At 38.4% G+C, this 26794-nt stretch overlaps 1 protein-coding gene across 1 annotated transcript in view; it reads right to left on the bottom strand.

Annotated features, from left to right (window-relative positions):
* Window positions 1-26794, bottom strand: part of Kif4a (kinesin family member 4A) — a 113754-nt gene that overhangs the window by 70846 nt on the left and 16114 nt on the right. Inside the window, exons 5-6 of the mRNA XM_051141098.1 lie at window positions 24832-24998; window positions 24519-24613 (exon numbers count right to left, since the gene is read on the bottom strand). Coding sequence (XP_050997055.1) covers window positions 24519-24613; window positions 24832-24998 — 262 coding nt within the window. The remainder of the gene's footprint in view (window positions 1-24518; window positions 24614-24831; window positions 24999-26794) is intronic.

Raw genomic sequence — 26794 nt, 5'->3', positions numbered from 1 at the left:
GTAAGGACCATTTTAAATAAATCTCAACAGAGTTCAGCAGCATTAATTATATCCAAACTCTTGTGCAACCATCACCACTACTCTGGTAACTGTGTTTGTCTGTTTTTTTCTCTTTGAGACAGAGTTTCTTTGTGCAGCCCTGGCTGTCCTTCAACTCAGAGATCCACCTGCCTCTGCCTCTGGATTGCTGGGATTAAAAGTGTGCACCACCACCACCTGGCTCTGTTAACTGTTTAGAGAAATGCCTCTGATGTACTACATATTAAACCTAAATACATTACCAATGTGTTAGCAATTCTAATTTTTTCTGCAGTCTTTGAGGCACTCTCTCACCACATGCACTGAACTCTACATAATAGTCAGTTGGCTAAGAACAATGAATGTGGAACATATTAAGACTGTGTGGTATTAACAATGGGTTAAGTGCTTTTGGTAAGCTTTCGGTGTGTTGTTAGACATTTTTAGTTATGCGATAACAATAAAGTATAGTGACATAAAACAAAAACTAACACAGTAGAAATGGACAAACAACAAATAGAAGGAAAGGAGCCCAAGTGAAGGCACTAGAATCAGAGACCCACTCATTCACACACCCAGGAATCCCATTAAAAACACTAAACTGAAAACCATAATGTATGAGCGCAGAAGACCTTGTATAGACCCATGTCAGCCCTATGCATGCTGCTTCAGTCTCTGTGAGTTCATATGTGCTTGGCTCATGTGGTTTAGAAGGCCTTGGTTTGTGTGTGTGTGTGTCTTCCAATCCTTCTGGCTCTTACACTCTGATTCCTCTTCTGCAGGGTTCCCTGAGCCCTGAGGGGTGAGATTTCATGGAGACATCCCATTTAGGGCTGAATGTTCCAAGGTCTCTCTCAGAATAATGTCAGCTTGTGGGTCTCTTTATTTGCTTCCATCTGCTACAGGAGGAAACTTCTCTGATGATGGCTGAACAAGGCATTGGTCTATGAATATAGCAGAATATCATTAGGAGTTCTTTTACTGCTATGCTCTGTTAGTGTAACAGTAGTATTTGGTTCTATCTTAGGTCTCTGGCCTATCTAGACCCAGGTTCTTGGTCACCCAAGTAGTCTCAGGTTCCATCTCATGGAGTGGGCATTAAGTCAAATCAGATATTAGTTGGTTACTCCCACAAGCTTTGTGCTACCATTGCCGTAGCATATTTTGCAGGTAGGACAGCACTGTAGGTATAAGATCTGTGGCTGGATCAGTGATATGTTTTTCTTTTGGAAGCCTGCAGAGTACCTTTCTGTACAAAAAAAGGGGGGGGGGAATAAATGTAGTTCTTTTATTTTTTAAGATTGTTTTATTTATCTCAGGTTTTTGGTGTTTTATATGAATCTAAAAATTGTCCTTTCAAGATCTGGGAGAATTGTTATAATTTTGATGGGGATTGCATTGAATCTGTAGATTGTTTCTGGTAGGATGGCCATCTTTTACTATGTTAATCCTATCCATCAATGAGCATGAGAGACCTTTCTATCTTCTGATACCTTCTTCAATGTCTTAAAAATTTTAGCATACAAGTCTTTCACTTTCTTGGTTACTGTAACCCAAATATATTTTGTATTATTTGAAGTTATTATGATAGGTGCTGTTTTCCTGATTTCTTTCTCTATAATTCATAATTCTTACATATTTTATAAATTATGAAAGATGCTAGCCATCAAACTTAGGATTTTAATTTCCTATCATTCCTTGTTCAACCTTCTAGACCAATCTAATAATTAAGTTATTCTTGATACTGTAAGTGGGCTCTTTAAAAAATTAACTTCCTGCCTTACCCTCTTCAGCAATAGAATTCTAATTCTGTAACTCCATGCCCAGCTCCCTGGTTACTCTTATGAGTAACTATGGATATAACTATTTCCAAGAGTAGGGTCTAGAATTTTAAATTAATACTAACAATGTGTAAAATATCAAAAGTTTCACATCCTTCCAAGAATGTGGTATTGGCATGATTTCTCCTTTTACTTATTCTGAGAAGTGTTAAATGCTACTTCACTGCAGTTTAAGCTTATATTTCTTCAATGACTAAGGGTGTGATATATCATTTCATTTGCTTATTATGTTCTACATATGCTCTTCAATAAGGTATTTGATATTTTCACATTTTTTTCTAGCATTTTTTTATTTTTAGGGTAAAAAAAGAGGTATTTACTTTTATTTCACATGTATGATTGGTTTTGCCTGCATGTACACATGTGCACTACATTTGCACCCAAGGCTAGTGCAGGCCAGGAATGGGTGTTGGAGCTCCTAGAACTGGAATTACAGATGGTTATGTGCTGTCATGTGTGTTATAGGAACAGAACCAGGGCGCTCCAAAAGAGCAGTCAGTGTTTTTACCTGTCTCTATCTCTTGGGCTTTGGTTTTTTGTTTTTTAGATAGGATCTTACTCACTCTAGCCAAGGTTTGCCTGGAATTCACTTTGATGTTTCTGCCTCAGCTTCCCAAGTGTTGGGATTAAAGGCATGTGCTGCCACCACACATTTTGGTTTTGTTTTTAAAAAGAATTAAAACTTTTTTATTTTTACTTATATGTGCATGTATGCTGTGGAAGGGTCTGCCATGGGAATGCAGGTGCCCAGAGAGGCCAGAAGGAATTAGAACCACTGGAGCTGGAGTTACAGACAGATAGACACTGAAATCTGAACTCAGGTTCTCTGAGAGGGCAACCAGGGCACTTAAGCACTGAGCCATCTGTGATAAAGACCCACTGACAGGCACAACCTGGCCATGAACTTGTACTAATCCCAATGTCTTAGCCTCTTGAGTACTGAGATTAGAAGCACAAATTAATATAAAATTGAAATAATAGGGGTTGGAGAGAGCACTTAAGCAGTTAAGAGCACTGTCTGCTCTTCCAGAAGTCTTGAATTCAGTTCCTAGTAACCACATGGTGGCTCACAACCATCTATAATGAGATCTGGTGCCCTCTTCTGGTGTGCAGGCAGAATAATATATACATAATAAATAAATCTTTAAAATTGAAATAATAAATATAGCTATAAAATTCTTATAGCAGGTAGAAGATGCCTAATTTTTGAAGTGCCTGTTGTGCAATCACAAGTACTTGAGTTTGGAACCCCAGCAGCCATGTACAAAGCTGAGAGTGGCAATACATCCCTGTAAACCCAGCTAAGGGAGATAGTGGATCCTGAAATTCATGGGCTAGCTAGCCTAGTGGAATCAATAAGCTTCAGGTTTGATGAGAGATTCTGTTATAAAACAAACAAAGAGATAATCAAGGTACACACTCGATGTCAATCACATGCCTCCACATACAGATAAACCCATGTGTACTCACCCTTCCCTCATTCATAAATTTTTTAAAAAATTATTTGTGAGCTAGAGAAATAACTCAATGGTTTAGAGCATGTTCTACCTTTGCAGAAGACCCAAGTTCATTCCCTGGCACCCAAATCAGGCAGCTCACAGATGCCTGTAACTCGAGCTTTGGAAGAACTGAAATCCTCCTCTGGCCTCTGTGGGAACCTGCACTCATGTGCACATACCCAAAGACATACAAATATACACATGACTTTAAAATAGAAATAAATTTAAATTTACTTTCTTTGGCAAGTATGTCTTTCCGTGTACATGTGCAGGTGCACATGTCTTAGCAGACAAGTGGAGGTCAGAGGACAACTCTCCAGAACTGTTCTTCTCTTGCCACCTTGTGAGAACCGGAGATCAAACTACTCAGATCTTTAGGCCTACATACTTGTACCCACTGAGCCATCTTGTTGGCCTCCACATAGAGATTCTTAAAGAGCAACTTACTCAGGGTCACATAGAGATTCTTAAAGAGCAACTTACTCAGGGTCATAAATTTGAACTTAAAACTTGAGAGGTGGAAACAGGAAGATCAGAACTCAAAGCTAGCTGGGCGCAGTGGTGTAAGCCTATTATCCCAGCACTCAGGGAGGCAGAGGTAATAGGATATGAGTTCAAGGCCAGCCTGGTCTACGAGTCCAAGACAGTTAAGGATATACAGAGAAACCCTGTCTCAAAAAAACCAAAAAACCAACCAACCAACCAAAAACAAACAAACAAAAAAAGAATTCAAAGCGAGCCTTGGCTACATACTGGGTTTGAGGTCAGCCTGTGATGCACAAGACCTAGTTCCAAACAAACAAAACAAAAATAAAGATAAGGATAAATGCATCTAAAACCTATTTTTGCTTTTTAAAAGTTTTTATTATTTTTAAATATATATATATGTATATGTGTGTGTATATATATATATATATATATATATATATATATATATATATATATATATATAGAGAGAGAGAGAGAGAGAGAGAGAGAGAGAGAGAGAGAGGAGGCAAGGGGATCATGCATATTAAGTGCCTCTGGAGGCCAGAAGAGGGAAGCCAGTGAGGATGTAGAAGAGGAAGCCCTATTAATGGCTAATGGGAATATAAAGTCAGGTATGACCACTATGGAAGTCATCATGGAGGTTCTGCAAAAAATAAAAACAACCAACCAAACCTAAAAATAAAACTACAATACGACCCAGCCATTCTTGAGCATGTACCCAAAGAACTCCATATTCTATCAGAGATATTTGCACATCCATGTTTACTGCTGCTCTATACACCATAGCAAGAAAGTAGAATCAGCCTAGATGCCCATCGACAGAAGAAGAGACAGTGGAAAGGTGGTACATATACACAATAGGATTATATTCGGCTGTAAAAACTAAAATGGTGGAATTTGGAAATTGTAGGTGAAGTGACCCAGACTCAGAAAGACCTTGTGTTCTCTTCTCATATGTAGGTCCTATGTCTTCATTTTTATGTGTGTGGTATAGGTCATGAAACTGAAAAGCAACATGAAAAGGAGAAGAAAGGTTTTAAGGAAGGAGACATGTAATAAAGATGAAGTAAAAGAATATGAGCATATACAGGGGGAGGAGGTCCCCCTCAGTCACAGTCATAGGGGAGGGGAATAGGGGGAAAGTGGGAGGGAGGGAGGAGTGGGAGGATACAAGGGATGGGATAACAATTGAGATGTAATATGAATAAGTTAATAAAATATATTTTTTAAAAAAGAATATAGGTGACATGAATGGGAAAGAGACTGTTGAAAGTAGAAGGGTAGAAGAGAGAAAGGGAGGGCGTTGAGCATGAGACTGTGGTCGAGTAGGATCAACAGATAATATGCAAGAGAATACCAGAATGAAACCCAGTACTTTTATGACAATTTAAAATTGATCAACAACAAAATCATCCAACTATGCCTCAAGGGAAAAAAAACCCTAAAAATAAAACACCATCTCTAAGGAGAAGGCAGATATAAATTTGTCACAGATGGTGAGAAACCAGAGCTTTTAAGGAAGGGGTAAACATGATTAACTAAGGTCGTTGAAAATACTACTTTGATAATTGTTTGTCAGGTAGATTTGGGAGTAAAAATACAGGATTTAAGAAATGACTTTTATGGTATCTTATTTATTTGTTTTGTTTTGTCTTTCAAGACAGGATTTCTGTGTAGCCTTGGTTCTCCTAGAACTCACTCTGTAGACCAGACTGGCCTCAAACAGAGATCTACCTGTCTCTGCCTCCTGAGTGCTGGGATTAAAGGCACGTGCCATCATGGTATTTTAAAGCTGGCTGTGAATGTTGTAACCTGCTATGCACTCAGCACTCAGGAAGTGAGGCAGGAAGACAAAGAGTTTGAGGCTGTCCAAGTGTAAAATCAAAAAAGAAGATGTTTAGGTCTTTGAAAAGGAGAGCAGTAGAAAAGAATGAAGAGAGAATTTTAGACATATTTAAGACACAAACATGGCATGATTACGTAGCATGGGCTAGTAGTCTATCTAGTATTAAGGGAGATATATATCCAGCCACCCAGCCAAGAGTTACTGAACATCTGTTATGTGACAGGCACAGTTCTGGGCAGAGGTGTCAAGGGGTGGCCTTGGAATTGAGTTTAATGAGGGAAACCAACAACAAAATTACAATGAAAAGAAAGAACACTATAAAAAGAATCTCTATCTTACTAATAAGCCTTTAAATTACTGGCATTTGAGCATTATTATTGAAAATTCTACTAATATATACTTAAAATGCATATTTTTATTGTCCATACTTTACAAACATAAACTAGGTAGGTATAGTGGCACAGACCTATAGTTGCAACACTTGGGGTAAGATTAAGGTAGCCAGTCAGGACTACAGAGTGAGACTATGTCTCAAAAGACTAGAAATAGATGTTGGGGATGTAGCTCAGCAGCATAATACTTGCCTAGTATGAGGGAGGCCCTGGGTTTAATGCCCAGAACTGAGGGAAAAAACACAAGCACACACATTTATTGCCAGTTAATGATACAGAAACTGAAACTCTTAGAAGGAAGAGATTAAGGCACAATATACTTTAAAATATACCTTTAAAAATATATGGGTTCATAAATGGAAAGATGGATAGGTATGATAACAGAAATGAAGAAGTGTTAATGCAGATGCTAGTCATACGAGTATGTCTATCAATCTTTACACTTTGTAGTACTTTTGAAAGACACCATCAAAAATATTAGGAAAAAAAAAAAAAAAAAAAAAAAAAACAGCCCGTGATGTGGCTCAGTGGGTAGAGGCCCTTGGTGTTCAGACTAATGATCCAATTTCTATCCTGAGACCCACATGGTAGAAGGGAAGAACCAATTCCCCTAAACTGTCCTCTGACCTCCACATATGCATATCTCTTTCAAGGAAGCCGGGCACACAGGAAGAGCTAGAGCTCTTAGCATGATTAAGCAATGAGGGCCACTGTGAAGAGCTCTGGGACCACTCTAAACAGAAGAATACAATCCCGAAGGATATCCTAGCAGCTAGCTGGTAGATGCTTAAAAGGGAACCTTACTGAAGACAAGGAAACCTGCTACTAAGCTTGTTGCCAAATAGGTGATGAGGGCATGGACTTAGACAGTGGTAAAAGGAGTAGAAGAACATAACAATGTTTGGAAAGACAGGTAGGTAAGACGGACAGGACTTAGTCAGCTGTGAGACTGAAGAGGAGCCAGAGTGAAAGAAGAGCAAGAAACAACGCCTTGGCTTCTTGCTTGCGTGACTGGGTAGATGTAAGTGACGGAGCAGGTTTAAAGTACCCTGAGAACTGCCTGTGGGACAGCTATGAGATTTCCCCACATGCAACTACAATGGTAGGTTTAATGAGGTGTATGATGTGGGCTCAGACGTTTAGGAATGGTAGTATGAAAGTAAGAGTTATGAACATCTGAGTGGCATGAAAGAGAAGACAAAGACAGGCTCTTTCAGGTTAGGGTGGGTAGAAAGAGAAGAGGCAGTCTTTTTAAAAAGGAGAGTAAGTCGGGAGAGGGGACGGCTGTCCAGGAGTAATATGTTCTAAATACTGTAGTCATAAAGGACCAAAAAGAACCTAATGGATTCAGTTGCTTGGAACATTAGTGGCTCTCAGAAATCACAGTTTTAAAGGAAAGAAGATGGAAAAATGTCAAATAAGGAGAGAGAATGGGGAAGAGAAGTGAGCCAATAAAAAAATGAGGATATATATTTTTTTATTTTAAAACTATAGAAAACTTTAGCATGCTTCTATGTTGAGGGTAGAAAAATCAACAGAGAAGCCAGGCATGGTGACGCACGCCTTTAATCCCAGCACTTGCAGGGGCAGAGGCAGGCTGATCGCTGTGAGTTTGAGGCCAGCCTGGTCTACAAAGTGAGTCCAGGACAGCCAAGGCTACACAGAGAAAACCTGTCTCAAAAAAAAAAAAAAAAAAAAAGTCAACAGAGAGTAAAGTGTGAAAAACCCAAGGCTGGACATACAGCACAGTGCTAAAGGCTTCCCTAGCCTATGCAAATCCCTGAATTCTATCCCCAGTATCACAATAAATAAACATACACAGTGGAAGAGAAAGGGTGTTTGATGAAACCAAGTTTCTGAAGGCAATGGGAGTGGGGGCGGGGGAAACCCAGCAGAGAGCACTTAGGTGTAATGGCACTAAGATCTGAATCAACACACCTATTTGGGTAATCATAAGTTACAAATGACAACATAAATTGGTGGAAATTGGTGGATGTGGCTAGAATATTCTAGTCGGTTATAAGACTAAAAATATACAGGATTCAGAGAGTGACAATACAGTTTCCTAGCACTATAGAATTTTAAGGCAAACAAGTACATGAAATCATTTTTAAAAGGCAATGGGTAAACCTTCAAGTCAAACTGAGCTTTAAGGAAAGGTTATGTTATAGCAGATTGATTTTTAAAGTGGGGTAGGGGGAGGCACACACTGTATTCTGTGCAAGAGAAAAAGAGAAGTGTGGTAAAGTATGCAGAAACTGAGCATGTTGTGGGGGGCCATATAGCTTGAGTAGTAGTGTGGGTAGGGAAGGTATAAACGACAACAGAAGAGAGCCTAGGGCTTGGAGACATAGGGCCTGGAAGGCCAAGTGGCTTTGTTTAGAGCTCATCCTGTAAGTAGGACATGCTACTTCAGTTTCTATTCAGGAACAGATATCACACACAAAGTAGCATGTGAAGAAGCTTGATCTAGCTATGGTATCCGGAATGGAGTGTCTTTTAATGGTCAGCTAGGAAGCTACTTTCCAGATGTACAGGATGATGGTATAAACTTGGCAGAGACAACAGAGACAGAATGGAAGTGGGCGCATCTCCACAATAGTGCTAAGGAAGAACTAACAGCAGGAAGTGGGTACTCATTCCTAATTGGGGAGATCATGCTGAGTGCAATAATTAACCCAATGGAACAGCAAGAAGAAAAGGAATCATGTGAATTAAAAAAAGAACTAAGATACAAAGGATGTACAAATGGAGAGATTTTTTAAAGGGGGAGGTCAGGTATAGCATTAGAACAACTCCTAGGACTTATTGCTATACCCATAGATCAGTGTATCTTGTAACCCTTACCAGAGAGGCTTTTTCTTGCAGTAGATGATCATCAACAAAGAGATCTGACTGTTAACATGCAGAGAACAAGAGACCATGGGGTGTTCAAGCCCTAATGGGACATCTATATTACACCCCTCCCCTCAGGGATCTACAGGAAAGAGGGTGGGGACAGGGGGTGGAAAGATGGTGAGAGGCACAGGTAGTGGATAACATCAAGGAAACAGAGCAGATGCACACGTGGACAAGACCTGTGCAAGCTCAAGATAGACAAAATGCCAGCACGAAGTGGAGGTAGATACCAAGTCTCACCCCTATCTGAGGAGTTATTGGCATTTGATTTCTGGTGGAAAAGTCAGTTTTCTTTTATGGTGTGATACCTGGCATACTGACCACACTCCAGGGCAGGCCTCATACACAGGGACAGTCAGACAATATAAACCGGCCCTGATGAGGGAAAAGTCGGGAAGAGAACCCATGAAGTCAGGCGAGTAGGTAGAGGAAGATTTGGAAGGTGGGTAAGGAAGGGGAAAGAATATGATAACAAATATGTTATATGAAATTCCCAAAGAATAAAAACATTATTATAAAAAAGATTTAATTGAAGTGTCAATGCAGAGAGAGGTCAGGTAATGTAAGTACTGAAAGAACCAATTAGTTCCAACAATGAGAATATTCATGGGATATCTTCTACATAGTGGCACCAACAAACGGTAAAACAGACCACTGAATCTAGAGCAAATCAGATTGCTAGATACAAAGTCAATATTAGTAAGTTTATTTTTGTCCAGTTAAGCCTGGCACTCAGGAGTCAGACCTAGGTGTCTCTGTGTGTTCAAAGGCAGCCTGGTCTACATAGTGAGTTCCAGGACAGATAGGGCTACATGGTGAAACCCCGTTTCAGCAAAAATAAGAATAAGCAAATTTTGCCTTCATATATACCAAAAGTAAAGTTAGAAAGTAAAATTTAGGACTGAGGAGATGGATAAAACACTTGCCATGCAAGCCTGAGGACCTTAGTTCAAACCTCTAATGCCACAAACAAAAATAAAGAAGTTAAACCATCTATGCTTGGAGATAATATGATTCTATATACAGAAAAAAGGAAGTATTTCACCAGAGAGCCATTTTAATAAATGAATTTAGTAAAGTAGCAAGATTCAAAATTAACAAAAATCTTTATTATCAATAATGAATCTTCTTAAAATTATTGAAACAATCTCATTTGTAATAGCTATACAAATAAAACAAAATACATAGTAAGTAAAAATTAAAACAACTCTGGTAAGAAAACTGAACAAGACAGATTCATACATAGACACATGCACAGAGGTGCGCACATGCTCTCTCTCTCTCTCTCTCTCTCTCTCTCTCTCTCTCTCTCTCTCTCTCTCTCTCACACACACACACACACACACACACACACACACACACATGTTCCCATGTTTGTGTAATGATACTGTTAAAATGCTCATACTGCATCAAAATACTATTGACATTCCTCACAAAAAATAGAAAAAAAAATGTGAAATCCATATTGAAGAACAAGTCTCCAAAGTAATTTTGTTTAGTGATGACAGGGACCAAAACCAAGGCAAGTGCTATATCACTGAATGGGGCTCCACAGAAAGTTCTAGGGCATCTTGGGTTACTTAAAAAGATTTTTGTAAAACACAGTAGCAGCAACAACATCAAAAAAACCCAAAACAAAATAAAACAAAACCCCAAGGGTTGTTTTAGTGGTACAGTACTTGCAAAGAACACAAAAGGCTCTGAATTCACACCCCAACACCACAGAAAATCACCTAGAAATAGAACAAAAGATATATAAAACTGCTACAAAGAAAATACTGAGAAGTACTGAAGCCCCAATTAAGTATGGAAACAATATTTTTTATTTTAATTTTATAGATGTTTTACCTACATGTATGTCTGTGCACCATGTGGTGCAGGGCCTATGGAAGCCAGAAGGCGGCATGAGATCCCCTGGAACTGGAGTTCAAATGGCTATGAGCTGCCATGTGGGTACTGGGAATCAAACCTGGATCTTCTGAAAGAACAGCCAGTGCTCTTAACTGAGTCATCTCTCCAGATTTGATATTTATTAATTTATTGAAATGTTCTCTCTCTGTCTCTCTGTCTCTGTTCCTCTCTCCCTGTCCGTCTCACTGTCTCTGTCTCTTTCTCTGTGTGTGTGTGTATGTTCCACCTATACATATGTGTGAAGAGACAAGCACTTGTTAGGTGTCCACCTCTATTGCTTTCCACCTTACTTTTGAGATAGGTTGTCTCCCTGAAACTCCAACTAGATTGGTTAGACTGGATGGACAGCTCTCAGCTGGGATCCTACCTTCTGAGCCTCTCAACCCCCTGGGATTACAGATGCATGTTGCCATCTGTACTTTGCCACTGAACCATCTACCCAGGTTTACTTAGTTACCTATGTTTTGGGGGTGGGCTATCTCTATTGCCCAGGATGACCTCAAAGTCTTTCAGCTTCAGCCTTCTGAGGCAGGAGGTACACGACACCACACCATCATAATTTTTATATTATAGAACACTCAGAAGCAGTTCAAGACATATTTGGGCATTTAACATACATATATCCATACATATAAAAGAAGTGGCGCTGCTTCTCAGTGAGAAAGGGAATATTTTTAGATAGTGCTAGGACAAATAGATATTTATATGGAAAAAACTAGAACTACGTATTACACCATGAACAAAAACATTTTAGGTAGATTAGAGCGTTACCTGTGAAAGAGAAAACTGTGAAGCTTTCACCAATAAATGGCTCTAAGACCTTGGAGTGGCATATTTAAATATGGCACAAAACAACATATACATGAATAAAGACAGTGAAGGTCAGGGATGTAGCTCAATCGTAAAATGCTCACATATGCGAGGCCTTGGACTCCGTCCCTACAGTAAGGGTGGGGAGAAGATGCATGCACACAATACAGGAGTCAAGAGTTCCAATGACTATATTTATATGAACAATCTATCAAGGACTTTAAAAAATATTCTAAGAAAGCTTGAGTGTGATGGCTCATGCCAGTACTTGGGAGGCAGGAGGCAGGAGGATTGCTGTGAATTCAAGATAACTCTGAACTACATAGTATTTTTAAAAAGCACACTTCAACAGGTATTTTACAGAAAACAAAATACATATAGCCAATAAACATATGAAAGGGCAACAAATCCCGTAACCACCAAGGGTTAAAATTAAAATCACAATGAAGTGTAACTCCATCCCTACTCAACTGGCAAAAATTAAAAATTCTGACAAGAGATTGGGGACATAGCTTAGTTGGTAAAGTGATTATTTAACAAGCATGAGGACCTGAGCTCAATCCCCAGGACCCATTTAAAACGGTAGGTGTAGTAGTGTATACGGATAGCCCCAACTCTGGGGAGGTTGAGATAGGCCCGAAAACTTAGATTAAATGGCAAGCCCCAGACCTTAGTGAGAGATCCTGTCTCAAAAATCATGGTGGACAGCACCAAAGGAATGACTTCTGAGACTGACCTCTGGTTTCCACACACACCTTCAATGGAATATATAGCTTCAAATAGTTTGAGTATATGCACCCAGTCTGTACACATGCATGAAGATACACAAAGTTTATATGGCACTGTTGATAATAGACCCAGTCTGGAAACATCTGAAATATCCATAGAACAAAAAGTAGCACAATTACACAGTAGAATTCTATACAAAATGAAAAAATATAGTTGTATGGCACAGATTAGCTCTCAAATGGAGTATTGAGTAGATGATATAACACAAAACATTATATTTACATAAAGGCTTAAAATAGCAAAAATTAAATAATGCTATTTAGAGACATATATGCAGAAAGTGTTGTTAAACACCCCCCCCCAAATATCAAGGAGGGTAGGTGAGATGGTTGAGTAGGTAAAGGCAATTGCTGACAAGCTTGATAACCTAAGTATGATAAATGTAAAATGCTAGGTCTTGTTTTGCTTTGATTTCCATGGCAACAGAGGAAGTCTTTGTACACTTTTGTGCATTAGCTCTTTATTGATTGGTATGATCTTATAATGGCAATGGAACTACATTTTTTGTTTTGTTTTGTTTTCCGATACAGGGTTTCTCTGTGTAGCCTTGGCTGGCCTGGACTCACTCTGTAGACCAGGCTGGCCTCAAACTCAGACTGCCTGCCTCTGCCTCCCTCTGCTGGGATTATAGGAGTACTTGCATTGAGTGTTTCAAAAATGAAAAAGAAAGGGAAGGGAAGGGAAGGGAAAGGGAAGATGAAGGGGGAAGGAAAAGAAAGGAAGAGAGGAGAGAAATGAAGAGAGCAAGGGAAAGGAGAAAGGGAGGAAAAGGAAGGAGGGGAAGGAAGGAAGGGGAGGGGAGGAATTACTATCACAAGCATCAGAAATGTGCTTGTAGGAGAGGGAAGGAAGAATATTACCTGAGAGGCGTATGCAGGGGTGCTTGGGAATGTTCTGCTTATCACCCTAGGTAGTAGCTACATGGGTGTTTACAGTAAAATTACCTGTTAATCTACATCATGGTTTATACAATTTTCTGTTTGTATTACCAAAGAAATAAAATTAGGAGGGAATCACAAGTGTGGTTAAGCAGTGTGAAGGTTTCTGAGGAATTTGACTCTAAATTTGTGACATTTGTTAGTGGAATACTATATAAAATGAATGAACTACAATACATGCAATAGTATAGATTAATCTCACAAGCATAATTTTGGATTATAGTTTCCAGACTTAGGAAAAAATCAGGACACCCAGCTAAATTTGAATTGCAGATAAATCATCATTTTGTATAATGTTTTTAACATTTTATTGATTTATTATTACATTTGGGTGTTTGGCCTTCATGTATATCTGTGCACCGTGTGTAGGCAGTGCCCAGAGGGCAGAAAAGGCATCAGATTCTCTAAGACTGAAATTACAGATGGTTGTGAATCACCACGTGGGTGTTGCAAATTAAACCTGGGTCCTCTGCATGAGAAGCCAGGTGCTCTTAATCACTGAGCCACCTCTCCAGTCCAAAGCATCATTTTTAATATAAGTATGGCTCATATAAAATGAAGTGTTGTTCATCTGAAATTCAAACTAGGCTGGGAATACTGTATTTTCTCAGGTGACCTTACATAGGGCTAGAGGTTTGGACTGTGGCTACCCTTTAAGAAGAATAGAAAAGAACACAAATGGAAATTCTGGGATGCTTCTAATATTGTTTCTTCATCTGAGAGCTATTTATGTGTATTTTACTTTGTAAACATTTAGTGAAATGGTACAACAACCATCATTGGGCACTTTCATATACGTAGCCTAATACTTCAGTGGACTACCTAACTTGTTAACTTCCTGTAATGTATTTGTCATTTATATGGTGGTTGCTTAGTCCCAATCAAGACAAGAAATAGGGATAAGCATAATGGGAAATGTCAGCACTTATTGACTTAAGAATAATACCTGGAAAAGGCAATTCAACAAGCAGAGACATGGTCTATAAACATAAAAGTATATTCAATTCATGAGGCAGCATTTTCACTTAGCAAATTAGTAAAATACTTAATAGAAAAAGGAATAATCTTATGCTATGCTTTTTTGGAAATAAGACAGCATTTGTTTTACAATTTTGTGGTTTGGGGGAAGGTGGAAAATTGAAAGTATCTCATATGCCCTGTATTTCCAAATCTGACTGACTATTCTCCTGCCAAGTAGCTGCTGTGCCTTTCATAAAAGTGAGAAGGTATGCGTATGCGCCTGAGAGAAATGATGAAGGGTTGTTCATTTCTGTACCTCCTCCAGGCTGACCAACGGCATGTCTAATGCTAAGTGATGGCTCATGGAAAGGAAGCATTGTGCCTTTTCCATGCAAATGGCTGCTATGGCAGACGAACTGCAGACTTGAGCCTCAAGAACAAAGGATAATGATATACCCGAGAGACTAAGAAGCCAGGCAGTAGAAACAACATACAAAACCACAACTTTTGCTTAAAAAAACAAGGAAGCAGGTGACTTGTATTTAAATTTTTTTAAAAAAAGAACTAAAGCAATTAGGTACTATTCGCCAAAACCAATACTATTTATCATTCCAAATAATAAAATATTAAAACCATTCCAATTTAATTTAGATACTATATTCCCCATAAGAAAAACAACTTCATAAACCCAGAGTATATTCTTCGACATTCTTCTTGCTCATAAATAAAAAAGGCAAGAGAAGTAATAGCAATAAATATTGGCAGAGATAATTTTCTTTTTTACCAATTTCATATTTTAAAAACTCTCAAGACTCTAATTAATAAAAATTGTATTAGAACAGAAGTATATTACTAAATGGATGAATTTCAAGAACATAATGTTGAATAAAATAGTTACAGAAGACACATACATAATGAAGCATAATTATGTTAAGTTTAGAAATTGGCAGAATATCAGTACATATTGCTAAAAGTTACAAGAATAGAGAAATTAATGAAAAAGACAAATGTGACAGCCCACACTTAGAACAGTAGTTAAATCTGTCCCTTAATCTAATGTAACCTGACCTAATTCCTTAGGCTGCTTTGGCAAAAACCCTTAAAAACCTCAGCAGGAAAATCTATCCTTTTCTCAGCTTTCATTATATAATAACAATGAAGCATTTGTCACAAATGACAATCCCTTTTGTATAGAAGGCCATACTCTGGTTTCTAGGTATCACACCAACCTGTCTCCTCAGTGTCTTTATTTGGCTGCTTTACTCTTGGCCTTAAAATGTGAGTGCTCCTCGCTATTGTGTACTGTTGGCGTTCTCATTATCTAGTTGCACAGTTTTCAAATATTTGTCTCTAGCACATGTTCTTCTAAGATCTTATCCTGAATTTACTACCTGCTCCTGGACTTTTTAAAAAATGTATTCCAAATCTAACATACTCTAAATCAAATTCAGAAGTGTTTCCTCTGTGGTCTCCTTTCTACTAGTCACTTGACAGCAGGGGACATTGCAAGAAAAGCACATTAGGTAATTGGATTATTGTTGCAAACACCACACCTAACACAAACTGAGATGACTACAGTGCCTTTATGAGATACAGTCTTCTAGAACCAAAGTTATGCATGTGGTACACTGTGGATAGTCATGGTTATGGGACATATGGCTATGCTTCATTCCTGCCTTTCCTTTATCTAGGACTCAACTGCAGGTTTTTTCCCATTAACTTTTTTGCCTCACAAATCAAATCAGTGACTTAGATATACCTGCTTTCCTCATTCTCAGTAATAAAACATGTAGCAATATTCTGATGGGCTATACCCACCCTCTCTGCAAGAACTATGGAAGATCTAACAACTTGGAACAATCTATGTTTTTGTAATTCATCCATTTGCTAATATACTTCTGTTCCAACCTCTTCTTTCTCAACAGGTAAGTTTCACTTCTGCTAGTGTAGCCCAGTGTGCAATGGTGTCTGGATGCCCCAAGCTTAGAAGCAGAACAACCTGGCAAATAACAAGATGTGGGTCTTGTTTAGATTCTTACTCAAATAAGTAAAATCTGAGACAATTTAAACAGAAAGTCATTTTAGCCAAGAATCTTTTTAAAAGAGTTCTTATTTTTTTCACATATACACACTGGAATAAATAAAATAAGACATCCAGGATTTGTTTAAAAATACTATCACTCTATAGCCAAGAACCCAGAATGTGCCTATCTTGTCAAAATATGAGAGAGAAAGTAGGTAGGATCAGATGAAGCAAGTCTGGTCACAAATTAATCACTGCTAAACGTCTAGGGGAATCACTATACCATCCACACCACTTTTGTACTTGCTAGTAAAACTTTTTAAATGGAAAGAAAAGAGACAAACTCAGTTTCAATCCAAGAAGTCATAAAAGGAATATACAACCCTACGAACCAAGAACAGAGTGAAAGAATTAAAAAAGAGTAGGGGCTGGAGAGATGGTTCAGCGATTTTAAGAGCACTGTCTATTCTTCCAGAGGTCCTGAGTTAAATTCTCAGCAACCACATGGTGGCTCATAGGATCTAATATCCTCTTTTGGCATGCAGGCGTACATGCAAATAGAGCACTCATATACATAAAATAATTAAATAAAACAAAAATGTAAAGCTAGCCAACCAACTTGTCAAATGTGATAGAAAAAAGTAGAGAAGATAAACAAATAACTAAGACATAAAATTACAGAGATAGATTAAAATACAAAGTAAGACTATTTGCAATATTATGTCAAGAATTTTAAGAATCTATACAAAATGAACAATTTCCTGAAAAATATAAAATAGCTAAATTGAATCAACATACTGAAAATCAAATCATCAAAAATACATTTGAAAATAATTCCCATGTTACACAAATGGTATTAAAGCAAAACTGAAAGCTTCCCAAATAATTTTATATTCAAATTAATATTAGATGGGAAAGCACATATACCAAAAAAGTCATAGGCACTCTCTCACAAGGCCAGATTTGCAAGTCCTAAGTACAGATGACTCAACAGAGGAATCTCAAATGGCCGAGAAGCACTTTAAAAATGCTAAGTGTCCTTAGTCCTCAGGGAACTGCAAATCAAAATGACTCTGAGATTTCATCTTACACCAATCAGAATGGCTTAGACCAAAATCTCAAGTGACAGCACATATTGCCAAGGATGTGGACAAAGGGACACACTCCTCCATTGCTGGTGGGAGTGCAAACTTGTATAACCACTTTGAAAATCAATCTGGCAGTTTCTCAGAAAACTGGGAATAGCTCTACCTCAAGACCCAGCTATACCACTTCTGGGCATATACCTGAAAGATGCTCTACCATACAACAAGGACACTTGCTCAACAATGTTCATAGCAGCCTTATTTGTAATAGCCAGAAACTGGAAACAGCCTAAGTGTCCCTCAGTAGAAGAATGGATAAAGAAACTGTGGTACATTTACACCATGGAATACTACTCAGCTATTAAAAAGAAGGACATCATGCAATTTGCAGGCAAATGGATGAGACTAGAAAATATAATCCTGAGTGAGGTAACCCAGACCCAGAAAGACACACATGTACTCACTTATAAGCAGATTTTAGCAATTTAGTACAGGATAAACATACTACAGTACAGGCCCAAAGAGGGTAAGTAACAAGGAGGACCCAAGGGAGGACGCTTAGACCTCACCCAGAAGGGGAATTAGAATAGTCAGAGGTAGTGATTGAAGAGAGCAAACAAGGTAAGAGAGGAAGCACAGGGAGATCTGAGAGTGGAGATCAGACCTGGGGAAAGCAGAGTGGGTGGGGGGAGGATAGAAGACCTGTAGAGAAAAGAGAAACTGCCGCGGGAGCATCTCTTTGGCAAGCTGGAGATCTAAATCAGGATAGGCCTCCTGGGAAAATATGAGGGGGACTATAACAGAGACTCATACTAGCAGGGGCCATAGAGACTGAAGAGGACATCCTCTAACCAGATAAGACTCCTAGTAGAGGGAGGGGAACACCAACTTACTCACAAAAACTTTAACCCAAAACTCACCCTGCCTACAAGATGTACAGGATTACGATAGAACAGATAGAGCAAAGATTGAGGGAATGTCCAACCAATGCCTGGTCCAACCTGGAGCCCCTAGCAGAGCTGTCCTCTGAAGGGCTCCACCCAGCAGTGCTCCAAAACAGATGCCGAGCCTCACAGCCAAATATTGGGTGATATGTAGGGAGTGTTGTGAAAAAGTAGAGGCAAGGTTAAAAAAAAAAAGGAACAGGAAGAGACAAGAGCTGCACAAGAAGACCAACAGAGCCAACTAACCAGGGACCAGAGGGGCCTGTGAAGAGTGAAGCATCACCCAAGGACCATGCATGGACTGGACCTAGGCTCCCTATACATATGTAGCCGATGGGCAAATCAGGCTTCATGTGGGTCCTCTAGTAAGGGGAGTAGGGGCTGCCTCTGACATGGACTCTATAGCCTGATTTTTTATCACTTCCCCATGGTGGGACTGCCTTGCCAGACCACATGGTAAGACAACATGCTCAATCCTGATGCAACTTGATGAGCTGGGGTGGATCAGAAGTGGGGCTCCTCTTCTCTAAGGAACAGGGGAGGGGAATGTGGGAGAGGGAGGGAGGGTGGGACTGGGAGGTGAGGAGGGATGTGGCTATGACCAGGATGTAAAGTGAATAAATAAATAAATAAATTAATTAATTAATAAAAAGAGCCAGCAAACATCATCTAGTAAATGCAAATTAAAATTATAAGAATTTATACTATTTGACAGATGTGAAAAAGTGGGAACTTTCATACACTAGAGATGTACAATAGTACTGAGTATATTAAAGAACTGCTAATCACTTTCTTATCAAGTTAAGCATGTATTTACCCTCTTGTTTTCCTAAGTATGCCCTCAGACCAGCCTGGTCTACAAAGTGAGTCCAGGACAGCCAAGGCTACACAGAGAATCCCTGTCTCCAAAAACCAAACAAAAACAAAAACAAAAAAATGTTCACAAAAGGGCGCATATACAATGTTTTGAACACCATTATTCATAATGGCATAAAATTTGAAATAATTCAACAAGATGAAGTCAAATCATTGTCTAATCCAAACTGAAGGCCAGGGCATTATTCAGAAATACAAAGAAACAATCACTAATCAAAGAAAGAAACAAGAATATACATAAGCCCCAAAAGCATTGTGCTGTAGTATATAGCATTTGTTGTCGTCTTCTTCTCCCACTACTGGCATGTGCAAAGGCATGGGTTCAGTTGTCACTACTGCAAAGCAACAGCAATATATTGAGCAAAACGAGCCAGGTGACACATTTATAAGAAGTCTAAGGCTGTGCAAAATTAATCTATGGGGCCAGAAAACAGTATTTGGTTATTTCAAGTAGAAATGGGGTAAAATGGGGAGAAGGAAATTTCTGGGTGGGATGGAAATGTTGCCTATCATGTTTTGGTAGTTGTGGAATCTCTCTTCATGGCTTAGGAAAGCCAGTGAGGCCAGGCGTGTTTCAGGGTTGCTCCTGCATGGAGGCCCAGAGAGGCCATTAAGTGAATATGTGAAGGTAAAGCCTGGATTGCCTTGGACAACCCAAGATGTCTGAGAAACCAGAGCTGTGGGATAATTGCCAAGGAGAGCTCCTAGCAGTCGACACAGCTGAAAGGAGTTGGAGATCTGAAGAGCAGAGAAAAATGGAGTTTGCCCTTGTTGTTTTTGGTCTTGCTTTGGTTCAATATTTCTTCACTATGTTCCCTTTCTTCCCTTTTGGAAATGGTAATGTGCCATTGTATGTTGGAAGTATGTGATCTGCTTTTTGATTTTGATTTTAGAGGTTTACAGTTAAAAGACTGAATGAATCTCAGAAGAGACTTTGAACTTTTAAACAGTGTATGGGAATCTTTGAAGTTGGACTGAATACATTTTTACATTATGATATGACTACAAGCCTATGGGGGCCAGGGAGCAGAATGTGGTGATCTGAATAAGAATGTGCTCCTATAGGCTCATATATTGCATTGTTCTACTTTTAACATGCACACACATACAAGCACACACAGACATGCATACATACAAGAGATTTTATGTGTCTATATAAAATTTAGGATCCATAATAAGAGAAAGCATGATTTTTTTTTCTGTCTGACTTATTTTGCTTAATATAATTTCCATTTGGGTCCATTTTCCTTCATGCTGCACAATTGTTTTCTTCTTTGACTAAAACAACTAAAATCTGCCTTTTAAAAAATGATTCATTTATTTATATGTGTGCATCTGGATATATGTGCATGTGTGAACATGGAGGCCAGAAGAGGACATTGGGTGTCTACTGCTATCATTTTGTGCCTGTTCTTTTGAGGCAGGGTATCTCCTGAACCTTGGACTCACGTTTTCTCAACTAGGCTAGAAGCCTGCAAGCCACAAAGATGCTCCTGTCTCCACCCTATCCTGAGCTGCAGGTATTAGCAAAATGTCTGGTTTCTTTCAAGAGTGCTGTGATCCTCATGATTGCACAGAAAATTCTCTAAACCTCTGAGACAGCTCTCTAGCCTCAGTCTTAAGGTCTTGCTATGGGATCAATCTGACCTAGAACTTTTAATCCTTTTGCTTCAGCCTCATTTTTCATTTTATTTTTTTCAATAATCTCTTATATTTGAATGGATTAGAAGTGTGGCTGTTTTGGAGGAAGATGGGGGTAGCCTTTAGGGTCTCAAAAGCCCATGCCAGGCCCAGTCTCTCTCTGTCTCTCTCCCTCTCCTCTACCCCCCCTCCCCTGCTTGTGGATTAGGATGTAACTCTGTGCTCCTTCTCTAGCACCAGGCCTACCTGCCACCATGCTTCTTGCCATGATGATCATGGGCTAAGCCTTTGAAACTTTAACAAGGCCCCAGTTAAATGCTTTATTTTATAAGAGTTGCCTTGGTCATGGTGTCTCTTCTCAGCAACAGAACAATGATTAAAACAACTGTGAAGTGATAGACTATTAATTGGCTTGACTGAGCTAATTGTTTCACATAGAATTCATATTACCAAAACATTGTATTATCTTGAACATAAATGATGTTTATTTGTAAAAATAAAACTTAATAAACCTAAAAAAAGTAAAAAAAAAAAAAATCACTCCAACAGTAGCCAACTCTAAATATTTAAAGAAAGGCAAAATAATTGGAGAAAAACATATATAAGTTTTGAGATTTGCTCAAGGAATGAATAAATGCTAAAGCATAGTGGTAGAGTATCTGAATGTGGAAGGTGTACCCCTCTACATGCACAAAACCCTTGGTAAATGATGGAAGATTTCTAAGTCCAAACTTAGAAATGTGTGACTAATCATAAGCCTATCACTAAACCAAGTAAGCAGAAACTTCTGTGATGGCAAACTACCCAGAATTACCTCAAGAAAGTTACAGAACTGAAAACAAACAAAAACAAGGAACACACACACACACACACACGGAACATATGAAAGCACAAAAATAATGTAACCATGTCAAAAATGATGAAAAGCACTTGACAAATAACCATAGATAATAAAAACAACGCTCAACAAACCAGACCTAGTGCTTTCTCAGCACGCATGGAGGCTTCTATGAAAAATGCACAGCAATCATACACCTAATGTAAAAAAAAACCTGTTACATTTTTCTCTTGTGTTCAAGAACATGACAATATTCACACTTATTATTTCTATCAACCAATGCATAGAAGCTTCTTCCAGAAGGACAAGTAGGCAAAGAAGAAAAAGAAGAAATAAAAGCATCCAGATTGGAAAGAAATAAAATTTGCTGTTCATCAATGACAAGATCCTGTAGATAATTACCCTAAAAGATCTAACCAACTACTAGAACCAATAAATTGTGTAGGCCAATGGATACAAGATCAACTTATTAAACTCAACAAACAATTCTAAAGTGAAATTAAGAAAACAATTCCATTTTAATAGTTCTGAAAAGAATACTTAGAAATAAAATTCACAGAAGCATTAAAGTAATACTTCAAAAAATGTAAAGCTCATTAAAAGAGTAAAGAAAAAGGACAGCATTCACGACTCTAAGAGTGAACACTGCTGAGGTGGCAATGCTCTCCAAATACATGTGCTGATTAAATACAACACCTATGAAACTCCCTGAGGGCTTCTTTGCAGAAATCCACAGGTAGATCCTCAAATTGCCATGGAAAAAAATTTTGTTTTGTGACTCTCTGTAGCCTTGGTTGTCTTAGACTAGCTTTGTAGACTAGGCTGGCCTCAAACTAACAGAGATCTGCATGCTTCTGCCTCTAGGGCTGGGATTAAAGGTGTGCGCCACTGTGCCCAGCTTTGCCATGTAAATTTAAGGATCTCTGACTAACCAATGGAATCTTGGAAAAACATTGTTGGAAGTGTCACATTTCTCAACTTCAAAATTCACTACAAAAGTTCAGCAAGCAAGTCAAAGAGACACTGGTGAAAGCAAAGTGACCCAGATCCACGGACTAGCCCAATCGCTTCTTTACAGGGACCCAACGAGACTCAGTAGGAAAAGAATAGTCTTCAAACAAATGATACTAGATAACTAGATATCCATGTGCAAAAGATTGGAAATAAAGAAATAATCTTAACATCATCTACTAAAATTAACTGAAACGAATCAGATCTAAATTTGACACAAATGGCTATTTTCCATAAGAAGATATACAAATTGTCAATGAGTACATGAAATACTGCTCAATATACTTAGCCATGAATTAAATATAAGTGAAAACCACAATAAGATACAATTTCATACTTACTATGAGGGCTAGAAATGAAAAGGCATAAATATCCGGTGTGGTGGTGCACACCTTTAATGCCAGCACTCAGTGGGGGAGAGATGGGTGGATCCTTGTGAGTTCAAGGCCAGCATGGTATACCTAGCAAGTTCCAGGCCAACAACTCTATTCTTAGATATATACCAAAAAGATATAAAAACATACATGTTTAAGAAAACCTATGCACAAATGTTAATAACCAATGTGGTGGTGACACATGCCTATAATCCCAGCACTTGGGAAACAGAGGCAGGCAGATCTTTTGTTACAGAGAGAAACCCTGTCTTGAAAAAACAAACAAACAAACAAACAAAATAAATGAAGTACTAGTTAACATACTATATGATTTACATTGCAAATCTAATGCCAGCCACCAAAGGTTATATATTTCCTCTAGAGAAAGACAGAAATTGGGGGTGGGTACTAATGGGTTAAGGTGCTTCTCTTTAGGGTGATAAAATATTCTGAAATGAGGCTGTGGTGATGCCTGTACAACTCTGAATATACTAGATCCACTGACATATACAGTTTTAATATATAATATGTGAGTTATACTTCAATTATGTAAACCTTCCCCCCACACCCACCCAAAACAACTCAGCACTAAACACCTAAAAAAAGAAAAGCCAGGCATGCTGACACACACACCTTTAATCCCAGCACTCAGGAAGGCAGAGGCAGGTGGATCTCTGTGAGTTCAAGGCCAGCCTGGTCTAAAAGCCATGGCTACACAGAGAAACCCTGTGTATAACAACAGCAATAAAACAAAAACAAAAAAGAAAGTAGAAATAAAGAAAAGGTAAGAGCCTTCAAAATTATATTAAGAAGGCTAAAACCCACAGTGCAAATATAGAACAAAAAGGGCACATATAAAACTCATTCAGAAATGAAAGCTGGATGTCGAAGAAATAGTTTATGCATATCACTGCATTATGGTCATACTAGATATTTTCAATAGTATCAACTTTCATGCTTCTCTAGCAATGACTTGAAGGAAGATTGTGAAACCACGCTGATAAGGTTTAGACATGGCAAACATCTGCAAGGGACAGTGGCTACTTGAACATTTTAATTGTAAGTGGGTGGGGGTAAATTAAAAGTAAAATTTACTGGACCAGATGGAATCCAACTAAGAGAGAATTTCAAATTTCACAACTGACTTTGTGAATTAGTGCAAGGGAAAGGGATCGTTTTTCACTATTTTTGAAAGTAACCTCAAATTTGAACTGTGGATATTACTTTAAAGTTGAACTGAAATAGTCTCCTCAAAATACCAACAATACCAATAAAAGCATGCAACAACAAAAGCACGCAACTTTTCATGGAGAGCTATGACCTTAATTGTCTCACCCTCTTTCAGACGATCTCCTTCTGCCTTGGTTTTCTTCTGTCTTTCTGATCCAGCAAGGTCTACAAGATGCAGCTTGGAACGAAAACTGCTATTTCTGTGATAACAGGAAGACACAGTGAAAACAATACACAAGCTTGAAAGTAGCTGAGTGATCAGAGCTGATTGGCCAGCTCTCATTTCTTTCAAGACAGTAAAAGTAGTTCCAGTGGGCATTAATGCTCATCATCCTAACATCTGAATGTCAAGTCAACCAAAGCAGCCACCTGGAATTCAGCCTTCCCAGAACACGACAATTGTGACACTCTAACTTACTTGTCATTTTTCTTCCTTTGTTCTATGGAGATTGTAAAGATGGCATGAGAGCGAGATGACTGGGAGTTCATAGCTGTGGAGGCCACAGTCCTGGAGTTGTTACCCTGCTCTAGACAGGAAACTGTGTCGGAGGCAACTAGCACGGTCTTCTCTGTGAGCCCCACAATCTAATTTCAAAAGAAAAAAAAAAGCTTCCTTGAGTCATTCTTCTAATACTTGAAATTAGGTTTTTAAAGACCTTATTTAACTATTTTACCTTATCTTTCTATAGAATCATATCTGTTACACCTAGGATGTATATTCTTGTGATAAAAATAGACTAGTAATTGATATGACCATGATTTGATCAACTAACAATTAACTTGTATAACTTATTTATCCTAAACAGCCTACAATAGCACTGTCAAAATATTAGAAGTAAACCTTGTATTATAATTGAATTATATGGGTATAATAGTACATATTAGAGTAATCTTAAATTTGAATTCTATATCACTATATCTAAAATTAAACTTATTTAGCAACTATATATAAAATTCTATGCCAGTGAATTAAAAATAACCTTTTTAAACAATTAAGGTATTAAGTTGAGGAGTAATTTCACTAATCTACTTTTTGTTCTGTCTTCCCTAAATATTTCTATATCCCCCCTTCTTTCTTTTCAACCCCTACCTACAAACCTAAGAATGGAAGATAAAGGAAAAGAGAGACATCCCTGAGTCCAACCTTGTTTTCTCTCTAAATAAGACCAATAATAACAACTTATAACCATTCCCATTGAAAATAACCCTCTATAGCCCAAGAAAGCAACCAAATATGTACCTGATCCCCTTTAAAGAAATGGGGCATCATTCTCTTAAGGTTTCTTCCAGCTGGTTTGGTATAACACCCAGCCTACCTCAGAGAGGATGATGAGCATCAAAGAACCTCCTTATGGAGATGGCTTCAAATGTGGCAAACAAGCCACCGAGCAAAATGCAGACAGAATTCTGCCTAAAAATGGGCCAGCTTGGATGCAGGCAGAGTGGACGGCCAAACTCTGCCATGACAGGGTAAGCAAGCCCTCAATAGTTCCTGCCTCACAAATATGTCTGTCAGATATATTTGGCCAGAAGGCTGAAGATGATGCTCCAATATTATAGAGTTTTGGGTGACTGCTCAGGTAGCGAACTGTCTCTGCCATCTTCTCATTTGGGAAGCTGTTAACCTTCACCCCTTGTATACTCAGGTATACTCAAGTCTCTGATGGGGTGGAAGACCAAATAGTTTAGTTTTACAATTTAGCTAGCTGTTTAGGGGTTAAGATGTTTTTAGGTCTAGATAGATGTTTTAAGTTGATAATGACAAGATGTGATGGAAATTGATTTACATTCAGAATTTTAGATGCACCAAGATAGGAAAGATGTTTTCTTCAAGGCTGTCAAATACAAATAGTCAAAACACTATGAATGTAACATTTATATAATTCCTGATTATTTCAGTTATTCTTGCTATAAGTAGTTTATTATACATATGTGTAATAATATAAATGTATATCTAAAAAATAAAAAATATTTACTAAAAAATGAAAGAAATTTACTTGAAATTAGGGATTAGTGAACTGAAATTAGAAATGCAGGGATTAGTGGGTGAAAAATGACCTCTTGTTCCAGGAAAATATCAGTATCTACAAGGGCTGTGAAAAGAAGAACTTTTAAACCAGGCACTCTGATGATGTCTGAGAAGCAAAGTCTCCAATCTTCCCTACAATGTTGAGAAAGCTTTTAGATAATACTGGAGCTAGAGAAGGTCTCTAGATCTTAGAGGGTAGCTGGCTTCTAGGGAGTCCCAAAGGAGAGGCAACTTTTGCCCCAGAAGAGATCAAGTACAACACAAATTGCTAAGGCATTTCACTTTGCCCCATATTTCTTCCTATACGCCAATCCATTTTAAACTCCATTTTCTTCTAGAGGAACCAGCATGG

The sequence above is a fragment of the Acomys russatus genome, chromosome X, assembly GCF_903995435.1.
Source record: "Acomys russatus chromosome X, mAcoRus1.1, whole genome shotgun sequence".
Classification (NCBI taxonomy): Eukaryota; Metazoa; Chordata; class Mammalia; order Rodentia; family Muridae; genus Acomys; species Acomys russatus.
Note: the sequence above shows the minus strand (reverse complement) of the source record. Positions and strands in the feature narration are given on the sequence as shown.